This window comes from Zootoca vivipara, chromosome 7 (assembly GCF_963506605.1).
Source record: "Zootoca vivipara chromosome 7, rZooViv1.1, whole genome shotgun sequence".
NCBI classification, from domain to species: Eukaryota; Metazoa; Chordata; class Lepidosauria; order Squamata; family Lacertidae; genus Zootoca; species Zootoca vivipara.
The window spans coordinates 49,047,610-49,064,961 of NC_083282.1; the positions used below are offsets into that span (position 1 = coordinate 49,047,610).

General features: G+C 48.8%; 1 protein-coding gene across 2 annotated transcripts in view; it reads right to left on the reverse strand.

Annotated features, from left to right (window-relative positions):
- The window catches only part of ELAPOR1 (endosome-lysosome associated apoptosis and autophagy regulator 1), a 62,413-nt gene extending 46,920 nt beyond the window's left edge, over positions 1-15,493 (reverse strand). Inside the window, exon 1 of one of the 2 annotated variants that reach the window (XM_035122592.2) lies at positions 15,181-15,493. In XM_035122592.2, the coding sequence (XP_034978483.1) occupies positions 15,181-15,357 (177 nt within the window). In that variant the 5' untranslated portion in view covers positions 15,358-15,493. The remainder of the gene's footprint in view (positions 1-15,180) is intronic. The other variant, XM_035122591.2, reaches the window with a different exon arrangement.
- Between the last annotated feature and the right edge of the window lie 1,859 nt (positions 15,494-17,352).

The following is a 17,352-nucleotide window of genomic DNA, read 5'->3' on the forward strand; positions in this document are numbered from 1 at the left end:
AAGGTTTAGAGAAGAGGCAGCCATGCACACTCTTTAGGCCCTGATGCATTCAACTAAACATCTGAATAGGGCTTAAGGAAAAATGACTATTTGTTGCAGGAATACACAGGGCAGAAACTGAAAGGAACTGAAAAGAAAAATCTAAATGTGGAGACAAAAGGTTCTAAATTTAACTCCATATTGGTAGGATGGCTACAATGTGTTTGAGGATGGATTTTTATTTTTTTTATAAAGTGAGAAACGGAAGTTACACCTCTATGATGTGCAACCAGGTGGCTAGGTGGAAGAGGTGGATATATCACAGAATGTGTAAGTATCTACTGGTGAAGCAACATTTACCGCAGACCAAGCCAACCATTATTGCACTTCAGCACACATTTAAAAACAGGTGAACTTGTGCAAGTTTGCCAGTTGCTAAGTTGGTCATCTGTATTGTTCATTCATTGCTATGGGGCTTCAGCTCAAACAATAAAACATTATCCTGGAAAGGACAGTGCCTCATTAAGGAGGCAATAGTTGCACATATGTAAAACAAAGAAAAGTGCTAATTAGGCTGTTCTTGCTATTGTCCATGACAGGCCACAACAGAGTGAATTCAGCAAGATCCATTCTCCGGTTTGCTATGGCTCCATACCTTTTCATACGTAAGCTCTGAGTGTGGATGTAAATGATAAGCAGACACATTACACAGAGAGCATTTTAAACTGGTGTCTCATGCAGAATGTCCAGTATTGGAACATCAGTTATTTGTAACACTTTGCCTTACAGGCCACTACACACCTTTATGTCTTGCAATAACGTGGTACACAATGGGGACCACACGTGATGCTCACCCACAAGGAGCAGCACTCATGTGCCTGGATTTAAAAGCAGCCACTATATGGCTGTTCTTCATTACAAAGTCAAAGACTTGCAAATTCTAAAACATTGCGTGTATAGCAACGGTGATTGGCAGCCTTTTCAGTTTAGCTTCTTTATGCCAAAACACCTGATCCAAAGACTAGCTGCAGCAGCACTTAAGTGTTAGGAAGGATGTGCCAGCAATACAAAATTATAAAGCATGAAAGTTACATCAGCACTACAGTACTGCTGATTGACATCTATGCAGAAAAATGATGTAAATTAGGATATACCTGTATTATTTAAAATAAATTACCAGGGGATTTTCAGTCCCCTGAGGCTCCAAGACTCATACCTATTTAGATTTTGGAAGTTGCAGTGTGGCTTGTCTGAAGAGATTCCTAAAACTTTAGGACAGCAAGCCAAATCCAGTTTTACAGGATGTTTGGCAGCCAAAAGCAGCACACACTGCAAAACTGAGTATAGTGTCCAGGACCTCCTGCTTCTTTTATACATGAAGATAAGGATTTCTACAGAATGTAATAATTTTAATTGAGGTATATGGACCTGAGTCATCTCAAAAAGCAGAAGAGGGTGGTGCAGTGTAAATATACAGCGATATACTGTACATAGTTCCAAGAGGGAAGTAGCTGGGATTATGGCTTGGAAAATGGCACATTACCTGGAAAATAAATTGCTATCATTTATCTTCTGCAGGTTCCAATTGAGTAGCAAATTATGTGAAGGAAGTAAAATGTCAGTTTATGTAGGAGAAGCATTTACACAAGGCAGAGACGCTTCTGGAAGAGAGCTGAGAAGCAGGTAGGTGAAGCAGGTGGGACAAGCAGCCAATCAAAAAAGATGACCAGAAAAAAAACACAACTCCAACTGAAAGACAAGCCTGGCTATTTGTGGAAAGGGGTGAACAGGTAAGGGAGCTGATGAAGCATTGCAGGGGTAAGGGTAAAGGTAAAGGGACCCCTGACCATTAGGTCCAGTCCCAGACGACTCTGGGGTTGCGGTGCTCATCTCGCTTTACTGGCCGAGGGAGCCGGCGTACAGCTTCTGGGTCATGTGGCCAGCATGACTAAACCACTTCTGGCAAACCAGAGCAGCACACAGAAACACTGTTTACCTTCCTGCCAGAGCGGTACCTATTTATCTACTTGCACTTTGACATGCTTTCGAACTGCTAGGTTGGCAGGGACCGAGCAACGGGAGCTCACCCCGTCGCGGGGATTCGAACCGCTGACCTTCTGATCGGCAAGCCCTAGGCTCTGTGGTTTAACCCACAGCGCCACCCGCTAATAAGCCTGACGTTTGGCAACAATTTTCTAACTTGCTTTCCTTGCTCTGATATATTCCTAGAACCTTGGGCAACTCAATGAAGCTGCACGTTGGAAATTTCAGGACAGCGAAATAAAGTACAACAGATAATTAGAGGATGGAACTGACTTTCACAAGATATGGTGATGGCTGCAACCAGCCTTAAAAGGGTGATTTGATAAATGCATGGAGGATAAGGCGACCCGTGGCAAACAGCCATGAAAGCTGTATGCTACCTCCATGTCTCTGAATACCCATCACTGAGGAATATGAGTGCAGAGATTGCTCTAGTGCTCATGTCTTGCTTGTAGACTTTCCAACAGGCACCATCACTGAGATAACAGGATGTTGGAGTAGATGGACCTTCAGACTGATCCAGCAGGGGTCTTCCTATGTTCTTAGCTCTACAGAAACTGACCTCATGATCAAGAATATGAAGTAGCACTATGTAACAGATCCCCTTCCTTGTATGTGGGTATTCAACAGCCCAGTAGGGAGCCAGTTATGCCTTCTTGATTTATGCGATAGTTGCCACCACCTATTTCAATCTACAGCCTTTCCCACCACCCCAAACAAGGAGGGATCTGGAGATGCCCCATTAACTATTAGGTCCTGGGTTCCCGGACCAATGAATCTTGTGCCTCCAGCCAATCCCCTGCTCCTGGTGTCTCCCAAGGATAGATTAATGTACTAGTCTATAAGAGCTCTGATCCTAAATTCCTTGTAGCATTAATTCCAAGCAGTCTGAGCGCATGGGGATGACTAGAAACCTGAGATTGGCAAATGCACACACTTCAGTGGTCAAGTTATGAAAGTATTAAGAATAGAAGAAAGAGGGGAGTAGGCAAATGTTCAACAGAATACTGTAAACAAAATGAGAGCCCAGTGGCTCAAGCCCCTAACTGATCTAACCAGTTAGCACCGTATTTCTAGTTGCTTATGAGTAAGCTGCAATGTGGTCAGCTTCCCAGTGCATAGCAAAATGCTGTGTGGCCCTGGCGCAGAAAGGTCACAGGCCCCGAGGTGGGGAAGCAAGAACAAAGGGAATGATCCTAGTGTCGCCTTTTCATGGGATTCCTAGCCAATGACCAATCAGACCTCAAGTCACATTTTACAGATAAATGGGAGATGCTTTGTCAGAGGAAGGTGACAGGCTGAGGAATCATTTAGGGTTTAAATTAAGACCCAGATTTTCCCAACTTCCCATCAGACAATTTTAATCTTTCTCCTGTGAGATAGCCAGTTGGGTGGGGAAGCTGCGAGGGCTTTTGAAATATACTCGGAGTCAAGAGTGAATTTCATGCTCTTTATTCAGCTCATAGTCATCAAGGAGGAGAAGAGAAGACGAATGGCTCTTTTCCCAAAACCATCTGCTTATATACATTATTTACACAATGGGCCTTGCGTGATTGGCTACTTCAGGGCTACACCTGTGGGCCAATTATATTGTGGATTGACTTTTGCCTGCAGCCTGATTGGCTGCTCCTACAGGCCAATCAGGTAGCAGATTCACTTCTGCCAGCCGCCTGATTGGCTGCTCCAGCAGGCCAATCAGGTTGCGGATTCACTTCCACCTGGCGTTGGATTGGGTAGCTCCCGCTGATTCTGAATCCTATTGTTCTAGGATTCAGCTCAGTACATAACACCCCTCCCCTCTAAGTTCCAGTCCTGCCCGGGAAGTTGCATTCGTAGTCCCCAAGGTCTGCTGGCCGCCTCCGTGTGCGTTGTGGCCTGGGGTGTTCCTTGGTCAGGGGTTCTGGTTCTGGCTCGTGTTCCGAGGCTGCTGGCTGTGCCGGGGCTGTCTGGTCTGGCGCCACTGAACCACTAGGTTGTAGCTCTGGTTCCGGTGTCCTTCCAGCCTCGGGGCGCCCCTCTGTGCCTACTGCTTCTGCTTCCTCTGCCCACCCCTCTCGCTCTACAGGCCTCACTGCCCTGCTGTCCCCTTGGGACCCCTCTGTCCCGCTCTCCTCCCGGGTTCCTCCTGGGAATCGTCGCCGTATCTGGTCGCAGTGGCGGCGCCAACATTGCCCCCCTTCCGTTAGTACCTCGTACGACACGGGACCGGTCACCTTGGTGACTGTGGCGGGTACCCATGCTGGGCCTGCCCCAAAATTCTTTGCATACACTGGGTCCTGGGCCACAAATGTCCGGGGGTTCCTGCCTTTCCCCACCACTACCTCATCCTGAGCTCTGTCGGGGTGAAGTCGGTCCAGTCTAGTTGCAAGGCGCCGGCCCATTAGTAATTCAGCTGGGCTCCGGCCCGTCGTTGTGCTTGGGGTGCTGTGCTGTGCTAGAAGAAATGCGGCAAGGCGGTATTCCCAGTCCCCTTGTGTCATGCGGCGGAGGCTGTCCTTGGTGGTCCGCACCATGCGCTCCGCTTGGCCATTGGTGGCAGGGTGGAATGGTGCTGAGCGGATGTGGCGGATGGCGTTCTGCGCTGTGAAGGTCTGGAACTCCTCTGACGTGAATGCGGTTCCATTGTCCGAGACGAGGGTGTCAGGGAGCCCGTGGGTCGCAAACAGCTTACGTAGTACCCGGATGGCTGCCGCCGTAGAAGTGGATGGTACCAGTGCGACCTCCAGCCATTTGGTGTAGGAATCCACCACTATGAAGAATGTTTTTCCCTGGAAGGGGCCAGCGAAGTCCACGTGCAAGCGTGACCATGGATGTCGGGCGGACTCCCAGGGCTGGACTGGGGCCCTTGGGGGATCCGGGCGGGATTCTTGGCAGGTCTGGCAGTGTTGGACCCAGGCCTCTATCTCTCTGTCAATCCCCGGCCACCACACATAACTCCTGGCAAGGGCCTTCATCCTCACTACCCCTGGGTGTGTCTCGTGTAGGGCTGTGAGGACCCTTTTGCGGAGGGGCTGGGGAACAACAACCCTGCTTCCCCATAACAGGCACCCCTTGTGGGCCGACAGTTCATGTTTGCGGTTTGTGTAGCCAGCGAATTCTGGCCCGGGGCTGCTGCTGGGCCATCCTCGCCACACCCAGTCCAGGACCCGGGAGATGACCCTATCTTTTGTGGAATGGTGCGCAACTTCTTGTGCCTGAATGGGTCGGTCGGGAAGCAGCTCCAGGGTCATAACCTCTTGCGCAGGCGCTGGGTCGGGGCCTGTTTCTGGTAGTGGTAGCCTGCTGAGGGCGTCTGCGTGGCCCATCGCCTTCCCAGGGCGGTGGATTAGTGCATACTGGTAGCCGGCAAGGAAAATTGACCACCTGAGGACACGTGGAGACAACACTTGGGGGGTCTGCTTCTCAGGGGCAAACAGGCCAAGCAACGGCTTGTGGTCAGTCACTATGGTAAAGGGCCGCCCGTACAAGAAATCATGGAATTTTTTTACGCCCTTCACGATTGCCAGACCCTCCTTGTCAATCTGTGAGTAGTTTCGTTCGGCTGCAGCAAGCGTCTGGGAGAAGTATGCCACCGGCACCTCTCTTCCATCCGGGAGTTGGTGTCCCAGGACAGCGCCGATGCCATAGGGAGAGGCGTCGCATGCCAGCACCACTGGCAGCCTCTCGTCGAAGTGTGCTAAGACCGAGTTCGAGACGAGCAAGTCCTTGACTGCCTGGAATGCGGCCCTTTGTCGCTGGCCCCACACCCAAGGGGCCCTTTTATCTAGGAGTCTGTGTAGGGGCTCCGCTACCGCTGCCTTATGGGGAAGGAAGGCATGGTAAAAGTTCAATAGTCCCAAGAATGACTGAAGTTCGGGCTTGCTCTTGGGCGCTGGGGCCTCACAAATGGCCCGTACCTTGTCACCGGTTGGATGGACCCCTTCTGCGTCCACCTTAAATCCCAGAAAGTCCACCTGCGGCACTCCCAGTAAACACTTTTCCCGCTTCACCTTGAGGCCCGCCGTCTGGAAACGGTGCAGGACGGAGCGGAGGCGGTCCTCAAATTCCTCTGGTGTGGGCCCGGCGATCAGTACATCATCGAAGAAGGGGGTGACACCAGGAATCCCTTTAAGGAGAGAGTCCATTAGATTCTGGAATATGCCTGGTGCCACGCTAACGCCAAATTGCAGCCGCTTTACTCTGAATGCCCCTCTGTGCGTCACAATCGTCTGAGCCTCTGCTGTGGCTTCGTCCACAGGCAACTGTTGATACGCTTGGGCCAAGTCCAGTTTGCCAAAGATTTTTGACCCAGCCAGGGTGGCGAGGACATGGCTGACCACTGGCACTGGGTATGCATGGGCCGTGAGAGCCTTGTTTATGGTGCATTTGTAGTCTGCACAGATGCGGACCGAACCGTTAGGCTTGACGGGTGTGACAATTGGAGTTTCCCAGGGGGCGTTGGGCACCGGCTCCAGCACTCCTTGCTCCACGAGCCGGTCCAATTCCTCGTCTATGCGGGGTTTCAGGGCAAACGGGACCCGGCGGGCCTTGTGCCTGATGGGTCGTACAGCGGGGTCTAGCTGTAGGGCAATGGGGGGTCCAGTATATCGTCCCAATGCCCCATCGAAAACCCCTGGAAACTCTTTGCATATGGCGTCCACGTCCACTTGTAAGCTAGTGCGGTTCACCCCGGTAACGGCTAGCCCCAGAGGTCCAAACCATGCCAGTCCCAGTAAGCTAACGTAGGGGCCCTTAACTACCAGCAAGTCCAATTGTTGCTTTCGCCCTCGATATTGCACCCTGAAGGTCCCCACCCCCATAGTAGGGACCTTACGTTTCTGGAAGTCCCGGAGGGTGAATGGGGCCGGCCTTAGTTTGGGACCCCCATTAGGGCACAGTTCCCTTAATGTTCGGGCCGAGATTATGGATAGAGTTGAACCCGTGTCCAGCTCCATGCGGCATGGGGCTCCCTCTATCTGTACCTCTATATAAATTTTCTCTGTGCTGGGATGGGGCAACTGGAATACCTGGTAGTCCGTGATCTCTGTCGAGTTGCCTTGGTGCATGGTGCCATGTGACCTGGGGCTCCTGGGTCGGTCATCTGATGCTTGTCGACGGGTGAGTCGAGCCCGACACACCCGGGCGATGTGTCCCAATTTTCTGCACTGCCTGCACTCTGCGTTGCGGAAACGACAGGTCCTCCTCTCGTGGTTCTCCCCGCAGCTTGCACAGTTCCCTCCTTCTCGTCGAGGCTGCTGTGGTGTGTGTGCTGCTTGAGTGCGCCGCTGTACTTGGTGTACTTCCTCCCTGTCAGATTCGGATTCGTCGGTGAGGTCTTCGTGGTAGACCCTCGGTTGGGATGGCGGGGCCGGTCGTGCCTCTTGCGTTGACCTCTCGGCGGCTTCGGTTGCCAGGGCTTCCTCCAGAGCAATCTGGAACGTGAGGTCTTTTTTGGCGTAGAGGCGTCGTTGCAACATCTCGTCCCTCAGGCCACCGACGAGGCGGTCACGAAGCATGTTCTCCAATTCTGAGAAGTTGCATAACCGGGCGGCTTGGCGGAGGGAGGTCACAAACCCAGTTATGGTTTCCCCCGGGGCTTGCCGTTTTGCGTAGAAGGCATTTCGGCAAGCTACCACCGAGGGCTGTGGTGAGAAGTGCTCCTTCAGCCGTTCCATTATTGTTTTGTAAGAGACGGTAGCGACATCTCTAGGTGCAAGGAGAGCCCGGGCGATTTCAAACGTCTCCTCTCCACAGACGCTGAAGAATGTCGCCCTCTTCATGGCATCGTTGGTGACTTCTTTCGCTTGCAGGAGGAAGTTGAAACGGGCGGCGTACCCTTCCCAGTCTCCTGATGCTGGTTTGAATGGCGAGAAGCTGCTGTCGGTTGCCATTCTGGGTTCCTTGGGTCCTGGAGCTGAAGCCTGGATGCACGGTGCGATGCAGCGGTGCAGCAGGTGGCGGTGCTGCGGTGCAGTGCGTGGTGGCGGTCAGCTCAGCAGGATCCCATCCTCATCGCCGGTGAAATATACTCGGAGTCAAGAGTGAATTTCATGCTCTTTATTCAGCTCATAGTCATCAAGGAGGAGAAGAGAAGACGAATGGCTCTTTTCCCAAAACCATCTGCTTATATACATTATTTACACAATGGGCCTTGCGTGATTGGCTACTTCAGGGCTACACCTGTGGGCCAATTATATTGTGGATTGACTTTTGCCTGCAGCCTGATTGGCTGCTCCTACAGGCCAATCAGGTAGCAGATTCACTTCTGCCAGCCGCCTGATTGGCTGCTCCAGCAGGCCAATCAGGTTGCGGATTCACTTCCACCTGGCGTTGGATTGGGTAGCTCCCGCTGATTCTGAATCCTATTGTTCTAGGATTCAGCTCAGTACATAACAGCTTTGCTCACAGAAATAGAGAAGCAGGAGACCAGTGCTCCTCTGTCACAGTACAGTGGTACCTCGGTTTAAGAACAGTCCGGTTTAAGAACAATTTGGTTTACAAACTCCGCAAAACCGGAAATAGTGTCTTGGTTTGAGAGCTTTACCTCGGTTTAAGAACAGAATCCGAATGGTAGAAGGGCACCAGTGGTGGGAGGTCTCATTAGGGAAAGTGCACCTCAGTTTATGAACGGTTTCAGTTTAAGAACGGACTTCCGGAATGGATTAAGTTTGTTAACTGATGTACCACTGTACTTACATATTCAAGGGTTTACTCATACAGCATATGGTGAGGCTAACTGCTGGTGGGAAAGGCAGGTGTGTATCTGAATATCTAATAAATCTAGTAAAGCAAGGACAGTTAGGCATCCTCAGCTAAGTCCAGGCTTCCGGTAAGAGGAAATGCACAGTCATCAGTGTGTGACATGGAATTATACATAATGACTGGAATGAAATACCAACTCATTTTTTTAATGTTATTTCACAACTTACCCAAGTCCCTAACCATGGTCAGGCTTTGTCTGTTCAAAGGCCCTTCCCTTGATGCTGGGTTTTCATATTGAAAGAAGAAAAACACTAAGGATGCAGCCCTAATCTAGGGTTACCAGACGTCCCCGTTTCCCAGGGACAGTCCCTGGATTTGCGAATAATTCCCCAGACAAATTCCATCCCCGAAATGTCCCCGGATTTCATCTAATGTTCCCGGGAAATGCAGTCTCAGCAGCCTGGAGCATTTGGCTCTGGCTGGCTTCAGGAGCTGCTTGGAACTCCCCATATGATGATAGTGCAGGGGCTATAAGATGCAGCTTCCAGGCTGCCTCCACCTTCCCTCATCCCAGCTACTAAGCTGTGAAGGGGGGCTTCATGCTGCCTATTGGAGCAGCCTCCCAACTCCTACTTGCGTGCAAGCAGGAACGGGGCAGGGATCTCTCAGTTAGGCAATGAGAAGCCTCCCTTCCCAGCTGAGGGATCCCCGCCCCCTCCTGCTTGAACACAAGTAGGAATGGGATTGGGGCTGCTCCGATGGGAAAGGAGGCATCGCGCTGCCCGAGCCTCGCCGTCGCTGCCGCTCTTGGCCCTCCTTCTCCGCCTTCCATGCCTGACCCACCACGCACTGCTTCCCCACCACTACTACCACCGAAGTACCCAACAACTCAGGGGCTTCCCAGGCTCATTGAGAAAGTAGATAGAAGCCTTGGAGGAAGGGGAAACGTGGTGGTTGAGGTCAAGGCAGCGGCCGCCCCTCTGCCACCGCCATCACTGCAGCATCAACATCCCAAACGATTTATTTATTTATTTATTTAAAGTGTCCCCGGATTCATTGGAAAAAAAATCTGGTAACCTTACCCTAATCCCATTTACATGGGAGTAAGTCCTACTAAATTCAGTAGGATTTACTTCTAAATAGATAAGGGTAGGGTTACATTGTAAGCCTTTACCAGGCCTTTCACTTTTAGGAGATATAACCAAAACAAAAACAAAAACCCACATGCAGTATTCTACCAAATTGCTCATTAGGAAGAAAAACTACTTCCAGGCTCCTGTGCAATGCATGCAAAAGCTTTGGGATATTTGACAAGCTCTTGGTACTTATGCTTATTAATCTTAAAATGGGAATATCTTTAAAATGCTAGAATATCTTTAAAATGCTAATTGAATGAGCACCCCAATCCTATGCATGTCTACTCAAAAGTAAGCCCCACTGAGCTCAGTGGGACGTAGTCTAAAGAAAGTATGTGCAGCATTACAGCTGAAATAACTTTATTTTGATTTTCTTAAACTATCAGGTCGGCGGTTCAAATCCCTGTGACGGGGTGAGCTCCTGTTGCTCGGTCCCAGCTCCTGCCAACCTAGCAGTTCGAAAGCACGTCAAAGTGCAAGTAGATAAATAGGTACCGCTACAGCGGGAAGGTAAACGGTGTTTCCATGTGCTGCTCTGGTTCGCCAGAAGCAGCTTTGTCATGCTGGCCACATGACCTGGAAGCTGTATGCCGGCTCCCTCGGCCAATAACGCGAGATGAGCGCCGCAACCCCAGAGTCGGTCACGATTGGACCTAATGGTCAGGGGTCCCTTTACCTTTACCTTACCTATAATTAGCTACATACTATTTTGTACCTCCTCCTCTGCCAAATGGTTGGTTACAGCCTGCCCAAAACACCTAGGGCCAAAGCAGACCAGACAAGAGATGCAGAAATAGAATCCCAGTTTTATTAAACTTCAGCAAATAGCAGCTGCATGGGAGCCCAATAAGATGAACGGGCTGAAGGCTCCTCCCACCCTTGCTTAAACACACACACAAAACAGAGGGTGGTAGTCAACTACCGTAAGATTCACACACGGTCCATTATATTCAATGAGTCTTTTAGCAGGGAATTTTCCTAAGGTTGTCTGACCCCACCCCCATCAGTCACTCCCATGGCTCTGGACTCTGGTCCTGGATAAGTTGGGAACTAATATTTAAAACCTGAAGCCACATTTAATTTCAATCATCACATATCACTCCATGTTCTACCACCAGGGATGCATAACAGCTGCCTTTACAGGAGTTGCTCTTTCAAAACCTAGGCAGCAAACCTGATGCCAATCTCCAGTTTGTCCAAAATACATCTAGTCATTTCTAAGGCAGAACTAATTTTGCTGATATTCTGAAAACCTTCAACGACACTCTAATCTTGAATACATTTATTATTCCTTCCTTCTCTCTCCCCCAGAACACTGCACATTAAAACCAGAAACACTGCTCCAGTGAGGGCTGCGGGAGATTATACATTTAAATAAAACATGCACAGAATTGATAATAAAAATTAAAAATAGAGAAATTAGTCAGCTTGAGTTTGGTGCTTTTTGAACCTGGCACTTTCTGTTGCTATGCAGGGCAACAGAAAAGGGTGCTAGATTCGGATCGCCCAATTCAAACAGAGGTTGGGAAGGGAGAATCAGGAGCACCCATAAGAGAGCACTCCTGAGTCTTCCTTTTCAAGCTGGCATCTCAACTTTACCTGTGCAGCACCTCAAATCATATGATGCCAGGTGATTAACTGGCTGATGTGTTTTTCCCCTAAATGGCCTGGTGGGCATAATTAGGCCCATGAGCCAGAGATCTCCCGTTGCTGCTGCAAACGCTTCAGCAACACATTATTCCATTGTATGAGAAGGGAGACAAAAAGTACCACCCACACTCCAGCCTCTGAATTCATGAGTGGCAACTGTCACAAGCCCCCACCTTGCTTGCTCCAGTTTACTCTGGACACCCAGAAGTGATCTTGTTTTAGCTCACCCCTGGGTGATTTCCACCCTCAGTCACAAGAGCTGCCTGAAACTGGATTGCAGAAAGGGTTGTGTTTTATATAAGTTTAGACAAATTTGTGAGGTTTCTTTTCATGGCTGTGCTACATATGCTATGTACTGGTGTGATAAACTGCATCAAGGTATGATACTTTAAAATGGTAGCAGTGGGCCTCCTGGAAAGATGAGCAAATGAATAAAGTGAAATAAGCCCCACTGCATCTCAGGGAGGAGGGATGTTTTCCTACCTGCCTGGGATGGCAAAAATGTGAGGGTAGTCAAAGATCTGGCTGCTGGGTTGCCTTTGGCTGAGTGGGTCATTCAGCTTACTCTTTCTGTACAGTGGTCCCTCGACTTACGAATTACCCGACATCCGAAGTTTTCAACTTACGAACGGGACAAATGGCCGCACGCTTATGAATTTTTCCACATCCGAACGGAAACCGTTGGTGGTTTTAAATGTGGTTTACTCGACTTACAAATTTTTAAATGTGGTTTCCTTGACTTACGAATTTTTCCGAATATTTTTTTTCCTATGGGAATCTGCTTTTCAACTTATGAAATTTTCGACCTACAAATGTGCATTCGGAACGGATTAAGTTCGTAAGTCAAGGGACCACTGTAATTGGTTGAGCAAGACTAACTTAAATCCTTTGATTTCAAAGAGTCTACTCTTTGAGTATGACTAGATTCAACCTTCAGTTAAAAGGCAGTTGATTAATCAACTAAACATGATTTAATTGGCTGACAGGCCTAAAGCAGTGTTATTGCCAGGTTCATCTCTATTTGGCTGTGAGAATAGTCATCCTCCTGCTGAAGCAAGTTCCACCAACACCTATGAGATTGACTTCCAGTAGGGATGGGCCACGCGGCATTTTTGAATGCATAATCAGCATTCATACCCTGAGATTCATGCTTGTGAAGAGATGGGGAAGTGCAAAGAACACCTCGGCTTGCCTCCTATAAATATATCATTCAGTCATTTCACATAGTTGAAGTCACATGCTTCTCACGCTAGTAAAATTTGAAGGAGAAAGAATCAGGGAGAACATTCATTCTCCTCACCTCCAAGGACCACTTAGGAACAGAGGCCTAAGCCTCCCTTGGACCCTGAGGGAACTGTTGGAGGGTAGGTTTGCTGCTCCTGGTGTTATTTGGGGGAACCAGCCACCCATGGGGTGCTCACTTTGCTAACAGATGGCTCAATAATGGTAAATTCAAATTGCCTGCTTTAGTTTCTTCTCAAGTTCCTTTTCAAGAGTTCCAAAGTAATCAATTTTGTTTGCATTATTTAAGTCTTGGGAGCTGCAGGCACAAACAATTATGCACAGCACTGCACCCCCAATAGAACACTATTGTTGCTACATTTTGGCACAGACAAAAGCTACAATAAAAACATCAAAATAGTACGGTATTTCTTGGTTATTTTGAAGAAGGGATTAGAACAGGCATAGGCAAACTCAGGCCTCCAGATGTTTTGAGACTAAAATTCCCATCATCCTTGACCACTGGTCCTGTTAGCTAGGGATGGTGGGAGTTGTAGTCCCAAAGCATCTGGAGGCTTGAGTTTGCCTATGCCTGGATTAGACTGAAGAAGAGCTCTATCCATGGCTATGATAGCCAAAATGGAATTCCTAAGTCCAGAGACTATATGCCACGAAATACCAGTTGCTGAGGGACAATCAGTTGTGCGGGCTCTTGCCTTCAAGTCTTTCTGGTTGGTTTCCAGAAGGTATTTGGTTGGTCACTCAGGGAAAACAGGATGATGGCATTAGATAAATGTTTGGTTTGATCTATCAGGCCATCTTTGTTCTTAACAGAGAAAGAACTGTCAAGGGTGGGGCTCAGACAGATAGTTACACCCACAGCTTACATGCAGTACAAGAAGGCATACAAAAATGGAATGAAAGTGCATTCTGGCTGTTGTACCAGCTTTTTGCAAGTGCAATTTTGGGTGTAACAAGATACAAAAAAAAGAGAAACCAGTAACAAAATTGCAAGAGAGAAAATGTACTTTTACAGATGAGTTAAATTCAGAAAGCCTTGACATTCCCAGAATTTTAAAAAGCACATACAACATACAAATGCAGGTACTGTATATGGCAATCGTTGTGAACTGCCTCACCCATTTCAACCAATGGAATGTAGCAATGGTCTGTATAATGACCAGAGATTAAACAGTATTAATACCCATGCACCTGGCAGCTATTTACGTGCAATTTTCCTCTGCTTTGTTTCATTGCCTTTGATTTTTGTTTCGCGTACTGTTCATATCAGTTTTCATTAAGGAAAAACAGGCATGCTTCGGAGCAATTAAAGTCACTCTTTGTTTACATACTAGAAAGTTACTGCGATCTGACTCACAGGCAACCTGCCATGTTACATAGGAGGGGGAAAAGGAGCAAACACAGTCAGTTTCCCAAGGTAGATTCCAGTCAGCGGTCAATGGGGGTGGGGTGCAGGAAAGGGACTACAGTGCCAGAAGGTTGGACAGCACTGATCCTCCAATTTAAAGACAAACAAACACTCTTCTTCAGGTTTGTGAGATGTACCCTTATCATTACTCCTTAGTTAAAACCAGATTATCTGTTCTAACTAGTTCTAAACTGCCCCTTAGGGCAGGTGGTGGTGGTGCTAGAAGTCCCTAGCACCACCACCACCTGCCCTAAGGGGCAGTTTAGAACTAGTTAGAACAGATAATCTGGTTTTATAGCTACTAAAACAATAATCAGTCATGTGGTATCTAAGGACTAACAAACTGATCAAAGTGTAAGCCTATGGCATGCCAAGTGTGTTCATTCCATAAATTTACCTTTTTCTCTTTTTTTGCTACAACAGAGGCTACCCTCTGGAATGGGTCACTAAGAGGCACCAACAACATAAAGAACACCATGTCCAGCATATAGGAAACCTCGAGCGTAAGGATCAAACAATGAAAATCACTACCCATTACAGTACTGTCCTGGCTTCAGTCTGTTCTAGGAAAACTAGAGATTTCCTCCACCTTCCCCAGTGGTGGCTTGAAGTTAGCCTCACCCGACCCGATTTAAACATTCCCACAAACCGCCTGCCAGCCCTCCTGTAGCAGGGGCTTGGCATACAACACTCCAAGTAGGTTTTGCTCACAACAAGCTGCTGTTAGCATGCTGGCTAGGTAGTGTTCTGGCCCCCACAAGACCCCTAGGTGAAAGGCAGCCAAGTGTGCCTGCCTCGCTCCAACCCTTCCTAGGGCTACAGCATTCATTGATGCCGAAGAAACAATGGTCTTCTAGGGTGCCTTTTGCTCCACAAGCATCGCAGACTACTTTGGCGTCGAGTTTTATTCTAGTAAACACAATTCGATTCTATTTAAGCCAAGTGTTTTTCTAAGGTGTTTCAAATTTAGATACCCCCAACCACTCTGCTCCAGTCCTCCTGACTAGGACATGAACGCCCCCTGCTCTTCCCCGCCGGTACCTCTTTGCAGGCGTGCAGCTCCTCTCCCGGAGTAGCGGCGCCTGCCCAAAGCAGCAACAGCAGAGAAAGGAGGAGAAGCGGCAGGCGCCTCCGCCCGAGCTCGGCACCAGGGAGCCACCGCCAGCACCCAGCTGTATCCGGCCGAGAAGGATGGACACCGCCAGCGGCCCCAGCCATCGTGGCGCAGGAGCAGCCCCAAGGCACCGATCAGCTTCCCCGCGCGTCTGGATGAGGCGGCCACCGACTCACAGGTGCAGCGGCGGCAAGAGCAGCCAGCAGCAAGCAGCGCTCTCAGGCGGAGATGGGATGCGGGAGCCCCGCCCCCTGACCGCCTCGCGCCGCCCACACCTCGCTGCCTAGCAACCGCAGCTGCCTCCGCCGCGCCGGCCTCCGGCTCCCGCGCACCTGAGGCGGCTTGAAAGATGCGCCTGGGGACAGAGGCCGTTTGCTGCTGGCGCGCGCAACTTTCGAAGGGCGCGAGAGCCTCTTGGCGCGCTCGCCGCGGCCGCCGCGTGAGAGGCCGCGCGAGCATAACAAACAATAGCCCGCCTAATTCTGAACAATAGGAAACGGCGTAGCCGGAGGGAAAGAGGCTCAAGGGTTAGGGTGCAATCCTAACCTCCTTGGCCTGGGAGTCAGCCGCGTTGGATTCAGCAGGAGTTGTTTCTGAGTAGACACGGTTAGGCTCGCTCTGGGAACGACTAGGCCGAGGCGCAGCCACACCACCTACTCAAACCACTCCAAGGGGTGAACAACTTGAATTTGGGCGGGGGCGATTAAGCCCCACCCCACATATCGATCACATGACATACACACTATTTGAATGACGATGCCCATCAACTCTGCGGGGCCGTTCCCAGTGCCGGATTTACGTATAAACTATAATTTAGGGCCCCACTCTCTTGGGCCCCCCAAAATATTTAAAGGGGGAGTGGAAACATTTCCAAAATACAAAATAAAATAAAACCTACATACAGCAACAGTGTTTTGTGTTGTGCAGGCTCCTATGATGTAAATCATGGGCCCCCAATCATTTTAGGTTAGAGCTTAATAATTATTTCACTATTAATATACTTCTTAATTGTATTTCAGTTCAACAATTACTTTGATAAAATACATATTTTGTTATGTGCAAATGGCTTTAGATACCTACTAGGTCCATAAATTACCATATACAGTAGCATATATTTAACAGAAAAAACAGCGACAATTTGTTGTTGACAAAGGACAGGTGGACATATAAATGGCCCCATTACCTTCAGTAGCTTAGGGCCTCATCAAACCTAAATCCGGCCCTGTTCAGCCCCTTCAAATATCTCACTGAAAAGTCAAAGGGACCTCGGGGCCCCTGGGAACTGGCTCCTGTGAATCACTCGCAAAACACTTCCGCTCTTTAGGCTTACAGGACCTTGAATATTACAGGTTTATTGAGACAGCTGAGATTTTTCTTCTTCTCTTCTAACGGGTCTCTCGACCACGTTATGCCCACTGATGTGGTTGGTGTAAATGAGGTGCTTTCGGTGCGGGAAGCTTAGAACTAGGTACCGATCTATTTGCAGCACAGATGTTTCATGATCTTTCCCTGGTTTGTGGTTTATTCGAGAGCACCACAGAAGTTGCAGCGAACAAATATACGAATTTAAAAGCAGCAAACCACGGAAAGCCAGGGGGGGTGTTTTTAAAATCAGTTTTTATCTGGAAAACAGCAAGGAAGAAGCCTGAGCACTCTGCATTGGAAGAGTATTTTATTTTTATTTTTTTATAAATCATTTTTATTGGTTTTACAAATACAAAGTACAAATAAACACAAATTAGAAAAAACGCATCTACAGTATATTGGAAGAGTATTTCAGACCCGCGGCGCAACCAGCGAGGAGGTCATGTTTCTTGGGTCTCACCAAAAGCCCGTCGTTTCTAACTCCATGCTATTGCCCAGCCGCGTGCCTCTGTTGCACGAGCGTGCTCCTTGGAATGGCGCGTGTCTTTGCACCAGGCCCTCTCTGATGTCTCTTCCTTTCTTTTCCCGGGAGGTAGGCGGCCGGGATATTGTTTTAAATTTAGAGGGCAAATGCTCATGCCCGCTTTTAGCATACCCACGCGGCTGTTATAAGCCGGTTTTCCTCGCAAACGTTATTAACACAGGGAACCCACTTGCAAGTCTTTAAATAGGAA